The sequence below is a fragment of the Emys orbicularis genome, chromosome 11, assembly GCF_028017835.1.
Source record: "Emys orbicularis isolate rEmyOrb1 chromosome 11, rEmyOrb1.hap1, whole genome shotgun sequence".
NCBI lineage: Eukaryota > Metazoa > Chordata > Testudines > Emydidae > Emys > Emys orbicularis.
In genome coordinates this window covers 34,994,500-35,009,321 of record NC_088693.1, presented here as the reverse complement: position 1 = coordinate 35,009,321, position 14,822 = coordinate 34,994,500, and the positions used below count along the sequence as shown (strand labels likewise).

The 14,822-nt window shown below is 39.9% G+C and overlaps 1 protein-coding gene across 1 annotated transcript in view; it reads left to right on the top strand.

The window, feature by feature from the left end:
• The window catches only part of GRB14 (growth factor receptor bound protein 14), a 101,284-nt gene that overhangs the window by 48,074 nt on the left and 38,388 nt on the right, over positions 1-14,822 (top strand). The window contains exon 3 of the mRNA XM_065413445.1: positions 3,155-3,311. Within this exon, the coding sequence (XP_065269517.1) occupies positions 3,155-3,311 (157 nt within the window). The remainder of the gene's footprint in view (positions 1-3,154; positions 3,312-14,822) is intronic.

The window sequence follows — 14,822 nt, the reverse complement described above, 5'->3', positions numbered from 1 at the left end:
ATGCTGGAGACGCTGGGGCCGGGGCCGGCCGCCAGAGGGGGCCAGACTGGGCTGCGCCTCTCCCTCCCCACCCCCCCAGCTTACCTGCTGCCTGCTTCAGGCTTCCCGCGAATCAAATGTTCGCGGGAAGCAGGGGAGGGGGCGGAGTTGGGGCGGGGACTTTGGGGAAGGGGTGGAGTTGGGGCGTGGGCGGGGCTGGGGGCGGGGCCTGTGGAGTGTCCTCTTTTTGGACACTCAAAATATGGTAACCCTAGTGAAGCTTCTATTGCATGTAGACATATAAGTACCAGGGTCTGGGGCCCACTTTTAAAATGTCCTACTGTGCTGACTTATAGCTTTATACCTGCCAGGTGCTTAAAATAAGTAAAGGAAGCAGCCTTTGTTTTCCTTATGTTTCTGTTTCCCGTCACTGTCTTGGTAGGTGTTAGGAGACAGGAAATGGATAGAGAGTGAAGATGGCTGGCTAGGTTCAGGAAAGGTATAGCAAAAATAGAGACAGACATTCCCTGAGGCAGGTACCTCATAGGTTGTAGATCAGGGGAGGTCAGTGTGGTCACATTCTTGGTCATGACTTTATTCTCATTTTACTTCTAGAGAGCATTTCCCTTCTCCGTGCTTCTGGCAAGAAAGAAATGTATAGCTCTACATTTTAAGGAAAGGCAGCGTCTCCGTACAGACTCTTTTTCAGGTGCCTCTATTCTTGGAGACCTTTGAAACAAATAAATTCTTAAGAAATTTGCCTTGGACTTCTCTCAAATACATGTACCCAGACAATGCATATGGTACAGCTTTTTCTTAATTAAAAAGAAAACAAAAGGTCACTCTAACTTGATGAGACTTACCCTGTCACACTTACTTCATCAACCTGTAACAAAAGTTCAGAAAAATTCTTATGCTACAAGCAGTCAGTTGTCTCCCAGCAAAATTTGAATCTTTTGCAAGGAACAGAACTAAATGGCACAGTGTAGCTATGTGTTTACAAGGTATCACATGTCCTAGCTGAGAGAAGGGGGTAATTGGCTGTCTTAGACTTAGGCAGGATGTATTCACCATGCTAAGAAAGTGAGGAGACTTAGAATATAAACTCTACTTAAAAAAAATTTTTTGTTTTTGTTTTGCTTCAGCTGTAATGTTATGGTCCAAGGCTTCCCTGTCCCCAAGTCAAATGGCCTCAGTCAGTTCATTATCAGGATGTGTGTTACAGTCTTCAGTATTTTAAAAAGCCAATTTCTATATGTTCAGCAGTAATACAGAGATTAGTCATCTGCACTGCAACTCTTACACAGGTTTTTCTTTTAAAATGGCCTCCACATACACTGTGTGCATATTCTTGCTATAAAGTGACATTACATGACTCCTGACTTGAGGTATATCTAAAGGAATCTCGATATGCAAGGTACATACTTGCAGTATCATCTAGGAGACAAGTTTCTGGAATGGGAGTCATATCTAGCTCTGCAACCAAAATGTTGTGTTACTGTGAGCAAGTCAGTTTGCTCTGTTTCTCTTCCACAGTTTGTCTTCTCTGCTTAGACAGTAAGCTCTTTAGGATAGGGCCCACTGCAATGGGACACCAAACTTAGTTGGAGCTTCTGGGTGCTATATTAATGTATACAATGAATAATACCGGTGTATCTTGAACAGTTGAGCATAGTCACTTTTTTCCCCCCTAGGACTGGTAGGTGCTTCTTTGCTAAGTTGTTCCAATCTCCTATGACCTTTGCAGAGACCGGAATCATTCCAATGCTTAGATCTAGTCCCAACACCTACGGGACAGAAGCTGGGATGTCATTGGGGAAAAAAAAAACCAGTTAATGAGAATCTGACACACATCCAAGACACTTTTTAAGGAACTAACTCCATCGCTAACAAACAATCTCAACTACCCTTCAGGCATCATGATATGTTGACCAGTCCATCATTTTTTATAATTAAACTCAAAACGCTTATGTTCATTCAGTGATAATATTGAGATTCTAATACCACAATGAAGTAAATGAGAGCCCAGGCTGTTGCCAGTGTCTTCTATATTTTTCATTGCTTATTTTTGTTCTCTTTAAAAATGGAAAAATAAAAATAAAGGCAAATGCAAAATACGGTGCTGTATTAATTCAGTTTCAAGGTTCTGTTATAATTGCATGCAAATTGAGAAATTCAAAAATGTTTCCTGAATACCAGAAACTCTTCCATGTTGGTTTTTAATTGGAGCAGTAGGTTCACAGCACTTCAGAAAATAACGCAATAGCAAATTTAATCAATTCCATCTGATTGGCTGTAGTTTGGTCCTTCAAAGAAATGAAACAAAACAAATTGCATCTGAATTGACTTCTGTATGCATTTGGAATTCATCTTTTGGCTGGGTGCAAGCATGAGCAATTTCAACTCAAACCTTCACTTCTTCCAAAAAGCTATGTGGTATTTAAATAATACACATTTCCCCATTTTCAGAAGTGTGGATCTTTACTGAAATTTTCAAGTCAACAACTCCTCATTGCTGAAGATTACCAGAAAATTACAAATTTTATATAAAGAATGTAATACGATAGGAAGAAACTTGGCAGTTGTTAGGACAGAAGATGAGCAAATAAATCTGTCCACTTGTGCTATGTTCCCTCCTACAATATTTTGAACTACTCCCTAGTTGCTCATAGACCCTGGCAATCTTTCACATGTATCATTTTTGTTCAGGTGCATGTTTTTAATTCTACTTCCATTCCCTTGTGTCTCAATCCTTTTTTAATGCCCTGATTCTTGCTTGTCAAAATTCAAACAGTCTTGTGGCATCTATCCTTTCTATTCCCTACAGAATTACATACATCTCAAATTAGCTCACCTCTCTTTGTCTAATTTCTTCCAACAAATTCAGACCTGGTTTCACTAACCTTTCTGTATAGCTCATTCTCAGGATCCTTGAATTGTACCATTCGTCATCTGCAGCACCATCCTTGTCTCATATTAATGTGGAGATCCAGTTACTAGAAGGGGACATGGAAGCTTTCTGCTTTTGTTGTATTTCATGTTACACTTTTAGGTTCTTGTCTTAGTCATAAGGTTTGGAGATGAATAAGTTGTCTGGGCTGATGTAACCAATGCTGTGCAATTTTAAATGTATGGGCACTTTAGCTTTCCCTGTATATACTCCTTGTTTTTGCAGGTAATTAAAGTATACAGTGAGGATGACACTAGCAGAGCTTTGGAAGTGCCAAGTGATGTAACAGCCAGAGATGTATGCCAGCTATTAATACTGAAGAATCATTACATAGCTGACCACAGCTGGACACTGTTTGAACACCTTCCTCGCATAGGTCTAGGTAAGATTGCCTTGTTCATGGCATAAAAAAGGTATCATAGCTGCTTGTGGGGTTTTTGTTTTGTTTTGTTTTCCTATAATTTTCCTACATATAAGACTAGGAAGCTATTAAAACTCATTCTTCTGTTTTCCCAATTTTTTTTTTTTTCTGGTGCAGAGTCATAAGGCATGCTCTTTCACTGATCCCAAATTACCTTGATCTGAATCTGAAGCAGGGGTCTTGAGGACATAGATTCTTAACACTTATGATAAATGGCTTTTAGTTCTTTCCTCCTTTTTTTGGACAGTTTTCCCCCCTTTTACTTTCTTGACTTGCTCCTGTTTACCTCCAGCAAAAGAGCTGGGCCAGTATTCTAGTGCAAATAGTAGCTGTGCAACTCCAACACAACCAGCTGAAATTTTTGAGAGAGCGTAGTCGATGAATATCTCTCATACAAAGGACAGAAGAGCTGTCGTATTTCATACTTTTATGTGGACAGTGGGCGTCTATCCCTCTAAATTACATCTTTCTATTGAAGTAGACTTGTCCACATCCTACTGCAATACAGTCAGTTAGCTTGGTGAGGTTTTGATTTAAACTCCAGAGAAATTTACCTACATTTTTTAAACTCCCCCCCTCCCCCAATCTACATATTAAATACAAAAGAAGCCTACATAAAAACAACTAAGCTTAAGATTTTAAGCCCACAAAAATCAAGATATTCATACTTCCGCTTCAACAACTATATTTGCCCTGTTGGTGGTATGTGTTGTCATATAAAGTGTAAATGTTTCTGCCTTATTTATGTGTAATGTGACAGATACCAACTTTTGTGTGTTTAGGTAACCACTGTAATGTTGTGTTGTTGTAGTGGTCTCTCTATTTTGCCAAAGAATTAGTGTAGATGTCTTCTCCCAGAAGACATCAACTTAAAAGTTACTTTACTCAGACAGTCTAAATACCATTTTCAGTATAAAAAGTAGGACAATATCTTGTGATTTTTTTTTTTTTTTTTTTACATTTATTTTTTTGGAGAGCTATAGTGGAGAAATTTACTATAAATCAAGTCATAAAACAACTCAGTTACCCCCCCCACCTCCCCCCATCAGCAGATATGAAATCACCTGGATTCAATTTGTAACTAAAAGAATAGTCAATAATGCTAGAGTATTTGCCCAGCATAATGAAATTTTCTTCTCCCTATGTGGCATGGAGACACCATAATGACTGCCAGTGTAGGAGTATGGCTAGAGAACGGGGGGGAGGCATTGCTGGAATGTTTTTGCATCTACAGCTTCTAGAAGACTCTTGTGATGTGAGGTAAATTTAAAGCCCTCTGCAGGCTTCTACCACATGGAGGGAACTGTACTGATACCTAGCAGTTCCAGGACTGGGGCCACCTTGGCCACCTCTGTGTTTTGTGCTGATTGCTCCTTGTTGCACCAGAGAGTCTGGCCCAATCACAGAAGATTAGGGTTGGAAGAGACCTCAGGAGGTCATGTAGGCCAACCCTCGGCTCAAAGCAGGACCAACACCAACTAAATCATCCCAGCCAGGGCTTTGTCAAGCCGGCCTTAAAAACCTCTAAGGATGGAGATTCCACCACCTCCCACTGGTAACCCATTCCAGTGCTTCACCACCCTCCTAGTGAAATAGTGTTTCCTAATATCCAACCTAGACCTCCCCCACTGCAACTTGAGACCATTGGTCTTTTTTTTCTGTCATCTGCCACCAGTGAGAACAGCTGAGCTCCATCCTCTTTGGAACCCCCCTTCAGGTAGTTGAAGGCTGCTATCAAATCCCCCCTCAGCCTCTCCTTGTAAGTCATGTGCCCCAGCCCCTTGATCATTTTCATTGCCCTCCGCTGGACTCTCTCCAATTTGTCCACATCCTTTCTGTAGTGGGGGGCCCAAAACTGGATGCAATATTCCAGATGTGGCCTCACCAGAGGGGAATAATCACTTCCCTCAATCTGCTGGCAGCACTCCTACTAATGCAGCCCAATATGCCGTTAGCCTTCTTGGCAACAAGGGCACACTGCTGATTCATATCCAGTTTCTCATCCACTGTAATCCCCAGGTTCTTTTCTGTAGAACTGCTGCTTAGCCAGTCAGTCCCCAGACTGTAGCAGTGCATGGGATTCTTTCATCCTAAGGCAGGACTCTGCACTTGTCCTTTATTGAACCTCATCAGTTTCCTTTTGGCCCAATCCTCCAATTTGTCCAGGTCACTCTGGACCCTATCCCTACCCTCCAGCATATCTACCTCTTCCCCCAGCTTAGTGTCATCTGCGAACAATGTGTGTTTATGTAAAATGATACCCAACTGTGCAGCTTAGAGTGTATTATTACCCAACCTTTTGGTCTCCTTGTGGGTTAGCATAAGCAGGCAGAATCCCTGGAATGATGACACAGTCACAAACTCAGTAACAATAAAATGTGTGTTTAGTATTGGAAGAGCGAACAAAAGCAGCTCCCTTCCGGCTTCTGGTGCTACTGATTTCAAGCCCTTTTTCTTTCCCCTTCAGGAAGCATACTCTCTCACTGTGCTGTCAGGGGTCCTTCCCTGCTGGGAGGAGCCACACTCTGTATAGGCTGTCTGTGCACATGCCACACACACACACAGACCCAGCCAGAACATACTGTATTATGTTTAACAGCAGTATTTTAAAGATGAACCACAAAGCTAAAATTGTTTTTGCACTTTACTGCTCTTTTATGGTGTATAAAGACGGCCGCAAATATTTTTGAAAAAAAGTTATTTCTCCTTTGTAACATTTCAAAGATATTTCTAACTTTTTACCCTGAGTGCATCAGTTGTAAGATGCTTCCAGCTCAGAGAATAAGGTCAGAGTTAAAACTGGGTCAGGACTGTACATTGACTAAATGTGCTATCAGGAGAAAGCTAGGGATACTATTGCCTAAAGCTATTGTATAAATAATAGACGTATTTTCTCTCTTTATCAATAAGACGGGTGTTTGTAATAGAGGAGAAAGTTAGTAAAAAGCATTAAGGAAAACAAAAATTAATTAGAAACCAAAAGAAGTGACTCTGCAATGGTTCCTGGCCCAGTCTGTAACAGTTATTGATACAATACATATTTTGTCATGTAATTGGAACCCTTCAATCCTAATGTTATTAGTTGTTGCTGAAATATCAATCGTTTAGTTGTCACTTTTCTTAAGATATTCGAACAAGGGGCTAGTATGGGAATTTTTAAACATCTATGAAGTACTATGTTGAGACATGTCCATTCCTTCTAGAAAATGAGATTGAGACCATCAAGTTGTTTCACTTAGGCGTACAAACTCTTCCAGTAGTAACTACTGAGCTCTGCTGAATGTGAACCAGCACTAAGGTACTGCATTCCCTAACCAATCCTCTGAGATGTCTGGTTCTCCTTCAGGTGTAATTTTAGTAAGAGACTATATTTCCCTTTTGTAGTCAGTCTGCCTTCTTCAGGCTGATGTTAGAGACTAACAAGGTATCAGTAGGTATGGAGATTAGTTCTCTTTCAGGATGCCTCCTCCTTCTGTAATACTTAATAGTTAAACCAACTCTGTTTGTTCTTATTCTTATTTATTATTCTTATTCTTATTTATTATTATGACACAAATTTAGACCCTTTTTAGGTGTGTGATATATTCACAAACTGATCTTCTTTCTTGTAAGCAAATGAATTCACTATTTGTAAGTACTATACTAGATGAATAACTTTCAGATTGTGGTTTGTGAACAGTTTGGTTGACTGGTTGCTATGTATTGTACTGTTGTGTGATTTATCCACTAAGACAGACACACACCACATTTTTTTTTTTTTTTTTTTTTTTATTTCAACTGCCTGGGTGAATGACTGAAGCACTTGAAACAGGAAATAGCAAAAAGCTCATTTCCAGTAAAACATTTTTTGTATGAGGAGTAATAATTAATGTTAAAATTCCTGAATCTGTCATGGACACAAACATTTTCACTAATATCCAACAGCTATCCAAATACTTGTGATTTTTTTGACCCCATGAATCAGTGTGAACTGAACATGGTGCTTTTTATTTGCAAATAAAGCCACAAGTCAGCTGTTGTTTATATAAAAATGACATTAATTATCACAAAGTCATTGGAATATGCTCTCATCTGTGTACATATATTTGAGTAGCTACTTGCACATTCAGATGGGTATGTACCCTGAAAGGGGATGTGTTTACCAGAAATTATTTCAGAATCCGGTAGACCTCATAAATTTTTTAACAATTTTTAAACAGTGTTTTTTTACCTTTGTCATGGACAGCAAATACTAGAATATATTTGATTATGCTTTTCTCAAATGTTTAACCTACAATTCCTTCTCTAACAATTACGCTTATCACAGGTGTGTGGGATTTTTTTAAATATCCACTGGATGTCACTATTGTTCTTCATATACAGGTACTGTACCAGATTTATTTTAGCAGAATAAAAGGTAGCACTTGACTCTTAGGCTGTGTTTACACAGTCCCACAATTCAGACTATAGGGTGTACAAATTGCAGTGCGCATTGGATTGCCTCACTGTAATTCCCCTAAGTGGATGCTGAGGGCATGAACTAAAAGGTACTTAGTTTGCAGTTAAATAGTCTTGTTTAAAGAGGACCATGTTAATGCGAACTAGGTACCTTGTAGTTTGCAACAGCAGTGTCCACACAGTGGAGTGCACTAGTGTGTGCTACAATTCACACCTCCATAGTCCAAACTGAGGAGCTCTGTAGACAAGCCTTTAGGCTATGTTTACAGTTGGAGAGGGGAGTGTGATTCCCAGTTCCAGTAGATATCAAGCGAACATGCTAAAAATAGTAGTATAACTGCAGTTTTCACAGTTCTGGGCTAATGCACCTCTATTATCCCTCTGTGGTCTGCTCTGAGACTTCCAGCTCCCCTGCCATCACCTGTCTTGAGGAGAGACGTACCTCTCTCTCTCTCTCTCCCACCTATCCGGGGATTTCCATGCTGCCCACTGAATTCTCCAGCAAAGCAGACTGCCTCAGCAGGCCGGTTTGCCTTTCTTCTTCAGAGGCTATGAACTGCATAATTGCCCACAGTTAAGTGACCACATAGTTCTTTCTAAAATAATCACATTTATTCTTAAAGTAAAAGAATTATGGAGAAAACATTAAAAAGAACCTACACGCATGCAAATTATCTTACCAGAGATTACCCTGACTCAACAAGGGCTCTGGCAGGTAAACAGTCCTGCAGACACCACCAAGGGGTTTTCCAGTGGAACTAGCACACCCATGAATCCGTGATTTTTGTTTTTCTCCTTTATACAGTTTAGGTCTTTGTTCCTTAGAGACCAGGAATTAGGTGATCAGATGTACAATGGGTTTCTCCACAAGGCAAATCTTTCAAAGGTTTGGTCCGGAGGTGGGGAATTTGCATTCCCTCCCCAGGGTATTTTCCTAGGAAAGCCACTTAATTTTCTCCCCCTCCAAAATATACTACTTATCTGGCCTGTTGTTTTAAAATAGGCCTTTGAAGCTCATAACACTTCCCAGGAGACATTTGTCATATCTCCTCCCTAGAGATGTTACATACAATCCCACAATAATACATAACCATTTGCATTTTTAATACAATGAATTCCTAAGGTACTTTAACTTAATTCAATAAGGTTTGTCCAGAACATTGTAGGAAATAGCTGTATCTGTCAGAGCCGTAGCACGGTGAGCAGTGGCACAAGCTACCAACCTGAGTATGTACCCAGAGTATTTAGGTGGGTCTGTACTCTGGGCGGATAGCTTGTGCTGCTGCTGAACATGCTGTCATGACTGATACTATTTTTAGTGTGCTAGCTCGATGAGAGTTAGCATAAGCCTATATGCTTGAATTGGGAATCACACCCCCAGCTCCAAATGTAGACGTAGTTTTAGTCAGTATGACATGAACTTCATGCTTTCCTGGATGTAGTTTTTATTCATAACTGAGGCTATTGTGTAAAACAATTATATGTAGCACCATATATCTCACACACCCCTTTATGAATTATGGACCTGTCAGCCACTCCAAAATGTTTGTGGTGTGCATTTCTTCTTGAAAATATTGAAGGCGGCTCTGACATACCCACAGAGATCCAGATTTTAGTTGTGGCCTTTCTCCAGATTTTCTCACTCTGGCTGCCATTGTCTGGATGCAGAGAATCCTGTGTTACCCTGTTAGTTATCCTGGATTGAAGCCAAATTTTGGAGAAGAGGTGAGCAGTACTTTCCACCCCTTTTCCTTATGCATAAGGACACGTCCTCATCCTCCCCCACTCCCTTATTCTCTGGAAGGATCTCCATGCTGATCTCCTTCTCCAGCATGGCAGAGTCATTTAGAATGGAGTATGCAGATTGTCTGGGTGCCACAGAAGAGGAGCTCTGCCATGATTGCATCAAGCCTGTGGACCTTTGGTTTGTTGTGAGAAAGGTGATGGAGTTTTAATGGCTTATTGAGGCCCCACAGAGTTAGAGACTTCTCCTAAGACACCTTCAGCACTTGGGACCTGGCAGATAGACCCATCTTTGTTGATTAGGGATTTCTTGCAAGCTAAGTCCAAATATTCATCTAATTGCCTCTCAGTCCAATCCACCTCAAAGAAGAAAAGTTCCATCATCCCTACGTGTATTCTCAGTTGGATAATCGAGTCTCACAGCAAGGAGTCTGGCATTCTTTCTGCCTCTCCTTCCTCCCAAGTGGAGGATCTTGGGTTTCTCAGCGAGGGCACGTAGGCCTGAAGCCCTCCCCTCAGGCTAAGCCCCCAAAAGGGCACTATTTAGGAAAAGGAAAAAATCCCCAGGCAAGGATGAAATCTTCTCCCCAAAAGAAAAGTCGAAGAGCCCAATAAGATAGAGGACACAAGCCAGAAAGCATTCAAGATACTCATCAGCTTCAGCATCTCCCCTGAATGAAGGAAACTCTTAATATTGGACCATGATAAATGCAGGCCAGAGTAGTAGGAAATGGTGGCCACTATCCAGATATTTCTAGAAAAAGAGGATGAACAAACCAAGTCCCGGGGTAAAACTCTTCCATCCAAAACCAAGATAGAATTTTGCCAATTCCTTTCATTCTGTGACAGGTTTCAGTTAGGAACCTAGTCTGCTGAGAATCAGTAATTGTATGTTTTCATAAGATGAAGTGGTTCTGAGGATGCTGAAAGATGTCCACAGCCAAAAGAAGCCTTTTTACATAGGTCCCAATAAATAGCCTTGTCACCTTTCTGCCTGAAGACGATCTCCGCATTTATCAGGCAGGCCTTCAGGGGGAAGAGCTGGGCAAGGTAGTATAAACTACGTTGAAAACTTTGTGGAAGTGTGGTCTACTGGTTAGAGCAGGGGATGGGGAGTTTTGGACTCGTATGAGTTCTGTTGCTTCAGTTCACCAATCTGGAAAATGTCTAAGAATTCCTTACTGTGGTGTTGAGACTTAATGTCTTTAACAGCATTTTGAGAGTGCAATGATTTCTACTGATTACTTTCCTGGAAGTTCCTTTGTATTGTTTGCGAGCTGCCCAGAGATTGTACTGTAGTCTTAGGGAGTCCTTATTCATATTCAAGACTGGATAGACCGCATTGTTAAGAAAAGTAATCCAATCACAGGATTGTTTTAAAGTATAGTACTCTGTTAATAGTTCAATTCCTTTAAAAAGTAATCTGAATCTACATTAGAAGTTTTATAATCTGCTACCTTTTAAAAATCCATTGGGTAGAGTTCATATGCTATACCAGGATCTTTACCTATCTATGAGGTGATGCAGTATGTCTTGTTTTTGTTCCAAGAAGCAAGACTCCAGGAGATGGTATTTATTTAAATGTCACAGTGCCAGCAATTTAACAGTTCAAATAGCATACCAGAACAGCACTGGCTTTCTGTAAAAACTGGTGCAGAACAACAACAAAAAATTGTTTTAAGACAGCACCTCAGTTCTTGATGTTTTTTTCCATAAATATTAAAGATGCATTTTGGAGAAAAGCTGTGTGCCTGGTTCAGTTTGGTTTTCACAGAGAATTTTTGAGAAACTATATCGGTTGAAACAACGAGGAGTCCTTGTGGCACCTTAGAGATTAACAAATTTATTTGGGCATAAGCTTTTGTGGGCTAGAACCCACTTCATCAGATGCATGGAGTAGAAAATACAGGAGCAGGTATAAACACATGAAAAGATGGGAGTTGTCTTACCAAGTGTGAGGTCAGTCTAACGAGACAATTCAGTTAACAGTAGGATACCAAGGGAGGAAAAATAACTTTTGTAGTGGTAATGAGAGTGGCCCATTTCAAAGAGTTGACAAGAAGATGTGAGTAACAGTAGGGGGAAATTAGTTTGGGGGAAAATTAGGTTTAGGTTTTGTAATGACCCAACCACTTCCACTCTTTATTCAGGCCTAATGTGATGGTGTCCAGTTTGCAAAGTAATTCAAGTTCTGCAGTTTCATGTTAGTCTGTTTTTTTGAAATTTTTTTCTTGAAGAATTGCCACTTTGAGGTCTGTTATTGAGTGACCAGGGAGACTGAAGTGTTCTCCTACTGGTTTTTGAATGTTATAGTTCCTGATGTCCGATTTGTGTCCGTTTATTCTTTTGCGTAGAGACTGTCCAGTTTGGCCAATGTACATGGCAGAGAGGCATTGCTGGCACATGATGGCATATATCACATTGGTAGATGTGCAGGTGAACAAGCCCCTGATGGTGTGGCTGATGTGGTTAGGTCCTAGGATGGTGTCCCTTGAATAGATATGTGGTGTTAGTGTCCCAACTGAGTTGTTGTTTTAAAAAAATAAATAAGTCATTCAGTGGGAGTGAAGGTCATTTATTTCCCAAATCCTATGGTATTTAGTAGATTATGGTGGGCTGCTGCATTTTTCCTTTGGATTAGGCATGTCGTAATAATAATAGCGGGTTTTCAGGACTAATGTCAAATGTTTAATTAAAGTCCCTTTAATTAAGGTAGTTTTTTACCTTGTCACCATTTCATCAGAGGAAGCCGATTTGGTGGATTTTTTTATAACATTTATTTAAGAGCATAAACAACTATATGGTTAACTAATTTCTCATACTTCCTTCAAGTGCTAAAGAATATTAAAAAATACATTGGGATTATAATATAAATAAAATTAGTCAAATCAAGGAGTTAACCAATTCTAATTTGTATTATTAACTAAAAAGATAACCGTTTAAGATGAACAATTGATCTAATCATTGCATGAGCACTATCCGTATATGTGGCCTACAATGAGCCCACTTTTTTTTCCTACTTGTAGAATTTAGCTGTGTGAATGTAATTACTTACTCAGTGGAGATTTGGAGACGACTTGGCACAGTAATTAATCTAGGTCTGCAGACTTGACTGTATTTGGGCTGTGGATAGTATTTCTTGTTTTGTGAAGGTGGATGTTGCCACAAGAAGTGAAGACCATTGATGGAAAGAGGCTGCAATTGTACTCCTACCCTTTTAATTCTTTCTGGGCCAAGATATTCCAAAGTAATTTTTAAAAGATTTTGTGTGCCCAACTTGAGATACCATAAATAGGGTCTGATTTGCAGGGACAGGTGCTCCACGCTTTTCTATTTGGGCCTTCAAAGTCACTTAACCTTTTTGAAAATCTTGGCCTTTGTGTTACCTTAGTACAGCATTTTTTTTTTTTTTTTTTTTTTTAAGGGATAGAAGTGTATTGTTTTTCCTCTTCAAGATCGCTACTTCTTTTCCAGGAGCATGCGAGCTGCCTGCATACACTAGCATGATGAGGGACAGCTGCTGCTAAGCTTGGTGCCCACCCCGGTGGGCAGGGCTGGGGGCAGTACAGCTGCATTGGAGGAGCTGCCTGGGCTGGGCTCTTGCTCCTGTGAGTGGTGGCCTGACAGGCCGCTGTGGTTCCTGGTAGAGCCCTGAAGCTCCATGGGTATCCGCTTTATATCCATGGATATTCACATCCGCAGGTACAAATTTTGTATCCGCGCAGTGCTCTACTTTTAGCATTCGTCCTAACAACGGTTTGCTGTTGTACCTTTAACACTGACTCTTTGAGAAACTGAGAAGTCTCCTGAACTCCTTTTTCCTTTAGATTTTATTCCCATGGGACATTACCAACCACTTCTTTGAGTTTGGTAAAGTCTGCTTTTTTGAAGGCCATTGTACTTATTTTGCTGCTCTTGCTCCTTTTTTCCTTAGAGTCACGTAATCATCATTTCTTGATCACTTTCACCCAGATTGCCTTCAACTTCAGATTCACAATGCTGTTAGTCAGAATAACGTCTAAAATGGCAGTTTTCCCCAGTTACTTCCTCCACCTTCTGAAACAAACATTTGTCCCCAATGTATTTCAAGAATGTAATGGACATTTTGTGTTTTGCTGCATTACAATCATTCTGTTCACACAGTCCTGGAAAGCAGTGTTGCCAGCTCAGTTTTATCTCACGTCTTGAGATATGTGGTGTTTCTTAAAGCCCCAGCTCCTGGACTAAAGTGACTATGTAAGAGTTTCAGTAATTTTTTGTAAATTAAGCTTAAAGCCCTCATGGAATAAAGCTTGAGAATATGAACTGGCTGTACCTTTTAAAGGCTGAAAAACGAGAAGGAAAATACATAGAACCCAGTCTCTCTCTCTCTCTCTCTCTCTCTCTTTTTTTATTTAAAATATATTGTGCTCTTGCATTTTGGCAATACTGGGGTGGGGGGGAGAGAGAAATAAAATAAGGTTGTTGTGTAAAATTGTATAATTGGCAGGGGGACCCAGGAACAGTAGTTGAAACTATTTTAAATTGTTGATTTGTTGGAATTAATTAGATTTGAAATTGACAGTGACCCTTTAAGTACAATTCAATAAAGTTCCAGAAAAAATATTCCCCGCTTACATTTAAAATAACTTGTTTCCTCATTGGTTCATGCTGTCAGCAAAATGAAAATTGCCCACCAAATTTTTTCCTGTGCACTGAAATGTATTCTTTTTCTTTGTAGCATGAATGATACATGAGTTGTTTGGATATCACTTACTTAAAAAAAACCAATGTACAGAAATAAATTTAGTCACAATCCTGCAAAAGGTTATGCATGGGCTTACCTTTACACACTCTAAGTAGTCTCATTGAAATCAATGATAGTGCTCCTAGAGTTTGTAGTTAAGCACATGCATAACTCTTTGCAGGATTGGGGCCTTAAATTCTAAACCATATTCCCTTTTGTACAAATGTAGTTTAGTATTTTTTACATTGCAGGAAACTGTCAAAAATGAGATTAAAAACAGCTTGCAGAGGAGATGCAACAGTATTCTGAAATCTTTAGAAAGAACTCTGGAGCAGACATAGGCGAATTGATTGGTTATTTATTATCTATTTACATAAGTCCTTTGTTTGCCATTTTGTTTAGATTTTTCTAAATCCCCAATTACTGTAAAGTTAATTAGCAATCAGAATTGGTTTTCAAAAGGTTCAAATTCCCCACATGGCTTTGCAGATCTAAATGTCTGGCATCCAACCTAGCTAATGAGCTCACCTCTATACAAATGGGATCACTTCTAATAGCTTTGCCAG